Source organism: Etheostoma spectabile, chromosome 2 (genome assembly GCF_008692095.1).
Source record: "Etheostoma spectabile isolate EspeVRDwgs_2016 chromosome 2, UIUC_Espe_1.0, whole genome shotgun sequence".
NCBI lineage: Eukaryota > Metazoa > Chordata > Actinopteri > Perciformes > Percidae > Etheostoma > Etheostoma spectabile.
This window is the reverse complement of record NC_045734.1, coordinates 20,975,259-20,981,352: the sequence shown is the minus strand read 5'-3', so window position 1 is coordinate 20,981,352 and position 6,094 is coordinate 20,975,259. Positions and strand designations below refer to the sequence as shown.

Genomic DNA, 6,094 nt, shown 5'->3' with positions numbered 1-6,094 from the left:
AAAAAGGAAAGACACTTTTTTGAGGAAGTGACAATAACTGCTCTCCCTGTTATCTCAAGGCTCTGGCTTAACGTGAAGTTACGGCAGGGCCTGAGAACTTTCCAATGGGGGAAGTGTTTCTTCCTCTGGCTCTGGTGAGCTAACAGCTGATTCTGTGTGGCGATATTAACCACTCCACATGTCTACACAGTGCCATGAGGTAGCTGACTCGTCCTGTAGTTGTGCTGTGGTTTGGCTGGCTAACGGAAGGTTTTATTCTCTCGCTGGTACAGTAACTAAACTTCTCTGTGGCGGGAGAAAAGCAGTATAGCACAGTTTCAACAAGCTACAGTGCCAAACACACATATCAACAATGCACTGGGATCCAGAACTTTCACAGCAATAAATTGGACTAAGTGGTCACAATCAGATTAATAGTAACACATGCACCAGTAGCACTTTAATAATCAAGTTACATTCAATGTCGTAACAATGTTCCAACAATAGAGGTTAGTGACATTAATAACACATACAAACCGGTCCGTCTCACTCGTCAGTGATTCAAGAAAAACTTGTTTCTTTCCAAAGGGAGTTGACTTTGAAGGAAAGCTGTTTCTAATTTCTGCTGGGGTGAAACACCAATATGTGTTTTACAGGATCCAGGGTTTTTACACAAAAACATTACACTCGTCCAGAAAATTAAACTATTTAAAGTACAAACGTTTGCATGCCTCCTGTAGTAGCTTTTGCTATGGAATGACAAAGAGAAAATGGGTGATCAGAGTATTTATTCCTCAGGTCACCTGCTGAGTTCAGGGGCCACGGCCAATCAGAGTTTTTATGTAGATGTGAACTACAGCGTCTATAGGCCTAATTTTTAGATCTCCGGCCTTTTTTCTCACATAGGTGTGACTTTTAGTCTTTTCCAGATGCATGTAGGCCACACTCTTTGTTTAAGAGGGCGCTCAGGCCGTATGTGGGACATGTGGGTTTCCCTTGTCCCAGAGGTCACACAAAAGTCCATTCTCCTTGTATGTGACCTGGAGGTTTCCCTATCCAACACATTCCCACTCACATCTCATAAAATACGTATGCTTGGTCAGGTGCCTTTGTTGTTGTTATTTAGGCTAAAGGTCTCATTTACCGTCATATAACACACTTGGTTGTCAACTTTAGCGTCATATAACAGGTGCTTGGCTGGGACTATTGGCATCCCTTTTGACGCTGTTAGATTAAGGAAAAGCTTGTGGGTGGGCTTACGCTTCCGTTACTTGCGGTAACGGGACTGTCGGGTTAAGGGAAAGGTTTTGGATGGGCTTACAGTTCAGGGATATGCGGGAATAACGGGACGTCTGGGTTTGGAAAAAGATTGTGGGTGGGCTTACAGTTCCGTGACTTGCGGGAACAACAGGCCGGTTAAAAAAGAAAGTGGCTTCCCTCACATGCTGCAATAACGGGACGGTGAAGGACACACGCGGGACACAACCCCTGCTCTCCTGGGTGAAAGTCCTGTGTTTGACCCACCTCTGTACACGCTAAACCCCGTCTAGATGCTGCTCGCCCCGGTATGTTCTACACATGAAGGGTGCCTTTTTCGTTGCATCACAAGCGGACAGCCACTGTCCAAACGTCTGTATTTTACGAGTTCGGCATTAGACTGGTTGCCCCATCACACTTGTTTAAGCTGCATATCAGACCATTATTGGCTTCCAATAGTTCTGATGTCACCAAACCATGATAGATTAATAATAATAGATTTCTCTATTAAGCAGGTGATGGTGAAAACAGTCTTCATGTGTCAAACTCTGCACACACACCATTAAATGAATGTTATGTATTACACACATGTGCATCACCACCATCCATGTTATTGATATTTTTCTTTAGTACTCCATCTGGGTTTGCGGTATATTCTTGGGTTTTCTCCAGTAAAATCTCTACCGGTCCAATCAGCAAACAGAGGGAGTGGCTGAGAATGATGACGTTGAGGTTGTGCGCTAGCCGTAATGGCTGCGAAGAAAGATGCAAATCCAGAAGTTAAAGCCCGAGCAAGAACAATCTTTGCTAAGTTTTGTTTGTGGCCATGATGTTGTGGCCCTCCTCTCCACAGGGTTCGGGAAAAATTAGATTTTCCAGCTCGCTCCGTTAGGGGTGAAGGAGTTGGCTAAGTCGAACACTAGCAATGCTAAGCCGACATTACAACCAAACGTTAGCGATTGGTTATGGCAGATCCAGAGTGGCTCTTGGCAGATTCAGTAATTTTAAACTTTAACAGAGTACCCGCATTTAGCACTTGTCAATGGAGAGTGGCCAGACTCTCTGTACAAATAAAATGTACGAGAGTCTAGTAGGACCAGGCTACTGGCAAACCTGACTGAGGGCAAGAAAATATGTGTGCTCGTTGCTGAAAATTCGCAGTTGAGAAATTTGACATGTAGTTAAATAATGAAAGCAGTTGAAGTGGTGTGATGTCATGCAGAGTTAATACTAGCTATTAGTTATTACTAGCAATTACTAGTATTTACTGAAGAATTATGAAAGGTATGAAAAAGTGACATTAACTGATTTAATAGTATTAAATAATAACAAGTAATAATAAACTTTCAAAGCGAAAGATTCAACAAGTAACTAAAACTGAAAATGAAACGCAATGAAAAATGTTGTTAGTAAACTGAAACTAAATAAAACCAAAACTCAATAAAAAAACTTAATTTATACAACATTGCCTGAAAAAACTAATAGTAACAGAAGAATGTAAATCAAAATAATCCGTAGGTGACACAATAGTCTCCATAAAGAGGAACTGAGGTTGAATGCACCGTTTAGTTTCTATTCTCATGTTATATTCCAGAAATATAGCGGGCACTTTCATTTCTTCAATAGGTTTCTGCCTGTATGGTATTTGAAGTGAAATTTAAAAGTGGATAAACTTTGGTAATGTGACTACAGTTTTGGTCTGAAATCATTGTCATTAGCTCCGTTTGGTTTGTCATGAGAATAATATTTTAAATAGATTGTCAGGAGGATACAATAAGTTTGCAGTGTTTTTAAAAACAAACCATTTGACTTCTAACTGATGTGTTGTGTAAGCTTTACGTTGTAAATGTTAGACACCTTGTTTATAACAGACTACATCAACTTCAATGACGTGGTTTTGATAGTCAGGCTATCAAACAGATCAAACCACATTCTACAAGTAGAGCCTGAGGACACATTGTACTATATCAAGTCATGGACACAGACTTGGTGTAAGTCAAGTTTAGAATGTTTGACTGCTAGATGGCTGGCCCCTCTGGTTAATCATCATGTCTTGAATACTGTCCAGTAATAAACCTCAGATTCTGTGCAAGACAAAACAAAAGCTAAGGATTCCTTTCATAATATTCATTCCTGTGGACTACAAATGATCAATATAAGTTTTAGTGCATGTTGTCCAAAATGTGAAAGCAAATTGATTGGTTATTGTGAATTTCCACATTAAATCACCAAATAATACATACTTAGGATTTACTTTACTTACAGTTGTTGAGTTCTTACTAACATCACATGTTTTTAATTTTATCATTTAGATTGTTTCAACCCACTCCACATCATGGTGGGATACACGAAGGGAGTTGTAACCTACTAAGGTTTCTTCTATAAAGCTGAGCTGCTGATGTGACGATCGATCTGGTTTACGAACAGGTTAAGCATTAGAAAGAAAGATACGGTAACTCTTTGGCAATGTGCCACTGAATTAAAGAGAGACTGCAGGCTTTTCTTCCAACTGAGAGAAGGAGTAGCTAACATCAACCAGAGCAAAAGAAACTAATCAGAAATGACCGTCTGTTGGCAGAAAACCCACAGACTCTCTATCGTTCATGACACATGGTCTTTTCAACTGCTGACTACATAAATCATTCATGAAGTCCATGGTGCACTTTAAGTAAAGGTCAAAGATTGTAAAAATACTCACCAAGTAAAGAAATCAGCAGGGCAGCTGCTGTCAAAAGGCACATGATGGCAAATGTGTAAAAGACCTACAGCAAAGAAAAAAGGTCTACATGGAATTAAAGGGAAAAGATTTTACAAAAAATGTCACTGATGTACTGCAGATCCTTAATGAAGGTGTAGGTAATGTGAAAAAGCAGCTCAGTTAAAGCATAGGAAAGTATGTGTGTTTAAGTGTGTTCTCCAAGAGTGTGTCATGTGTGTGCAGCCTGTATTGTGCTTCTATTATTCAGCTGCTCTCTTTCTGTGTCATCCTGTGATTGGTCAACAGGCGACAATGTCTCATGTATTAAGGCAGCCAGGGGAGGGAGGAAACATATTTGGCAGCCCCAGTGGAGGTGGCCCGTTCCCGCTCAGCTCAGCTCAAGGCAAAATACATACGAGAGAAAAAGCACTTGTTGATCATAGTGTTCCGCTGGGCTGAATCAGTTTAAATTGCAAAGGAAACATTTAGTGATTGTTCACAGAGCACACATTATAACCCATTTAATGAAGCTATATAGACACATTTAGATGATAGATTTACAGATGTTTATTTAGAATTTTGGGGGACTTGGAGAAAAGTCTACTTTCTCATCTGGTTGAATTGAAAGTGACCTGATCCTCTACATCTGTTAGTTGGTATTGTGCTTTGTAAGATACAATTTCACTTAAATACATTGCACTGCTTTGAGTTGATCCATTCTTTTATTTCCCCCTTTCACAACCCCCTGTTTCTGCTTCTTCCTCTTTCTGCTAGCAAAATATGCCTCAGTCCTTGTGACAGGGTTGAGGGGAAAAAAAGGCGAGAGAAAATAGTAACTTGTTCTAAGAATATCAACCCATGAACCATCATTGTGGGCTATTTTTGGTAGGCCACACAGCTATTTACACATATTGGAGGACCTGTGAAGTGGGTCAGGTCCTTCACTTGGCTTGTTTAAATCACTGATTGCAGCCGGAGCTGTAATTGTTATGTGATCATATACACACAGGTTTTCATGTTCATGCACGCATGCAGACAATATTGAAACAGAGCAGAAACATTACAGAACTAGACTGTTCTGTTTATGGTGATTTAGGGAAGCTTTAATGTTTCATTAATGTTTTTTTAATATATGGGAAAAATACTTCTTTAATTAAGTGACTTTGAGAGTATAATTATACATAACATGTACTTAGGTGAGGCTTTTATCAAGTGTGAATTACAATTAGAGGATTCAACCATGTAGATACCACCCAACAAATAGCAAAAATCAGGGGAGTACATAAAATTCATCAAATAAGCCCAAAAAACTGCTTCAAGTGCTACATTTGAGAAAAAAGAGACAGAGAAAATTAGTTGGAGTCAGTTGCAGATGCAGCGGACAATGTGTAGGATTTCTGATGTCAGTGGGGAGTTTGTTCCACCATTGTGGAGTCAGGACAGCAAACAGTCGGGATTTTGTCAATCTGTAACTAGGGGTGTAAATCTTCACTGGTCTCAAGATTTGATTCAATTACAATTATCCTGTCAACAACTAAAATATATTTGATATCAGGATGCATCACAATGCGTTACATCCTCATTACATAGTATATTTTGCTACACGTGGTTTTCATCGACAAATTCAAGCAATCAGATATAGATGAACTCCTTTCTTATTGTAACTGCTCTTGAAGAAGACACTTCATGAATGTAGCAGAGTGTGAACAACAGACAAAAGGCAGAAACCAAAAAAGCACCAAACAGAAAATCAACAAGTAACATCAGTAGGCAATAATTGTCTGTCACTGCATTGATGCAGAGTTGTCCAGGTCTGCATCATTATTTTAATGCCCCTACTGAGAACTGCCCCCATCCTTGTATTTAGGGAGTAGCAAGCTGTTTGGCTGTATAGCAGAGAGTAGTGGACAGGATGGGGTGTATGGTTTGACCACGTTTAGGATGCCACAGCACGATAGGCAAGTACTTGTGTCTTAAACCAGATTTGAGACACGGATGGGAAAATTCAGTCAGTATATTGGAAAAAAAAATAACTACTACCTATATATCTATTTATCTATCTTCAGCTTTGTGAGGTTGCTGCCTAACAAGAAACAAATTGGTGTTATGAGTTGCTTGCAAAATCAACCTAAATGGCGGTTTTCTGAGGACAGTCTGAAT

The 6,094-nt window shown here is 39.7% G+C and overlaps 1 protein-coding gene across 2 annotated transcripts in view; it reads right to left on the bottom strand.

The window, feature by feature from the left end:
* cusr (Copper-only SOD repeat protein) overlaps positions 1 to 4,217 on the bottom strand; it is a 16,368-nt gene extending 12,151 nt beyond the window's left edge. For both annotated transcript variants that reach the window (XM_032529518.1, XM_032529528.1), the window contains exon 1: positions 3,935 to 4,217. In XM_032529518.1, the coding sequence (XP_032385409.1) occupies positions 3,935 to 3,977 (43 nt within the window). In that variant the 5' untranslated portion in view covers positions 3,978 to 4,217. The remainder of the gene's footprint in view (positions 1 to 3,934) is intronic.
* Positions 4,218 to 6,094: the final 1,877 nt, after the last annotated feature.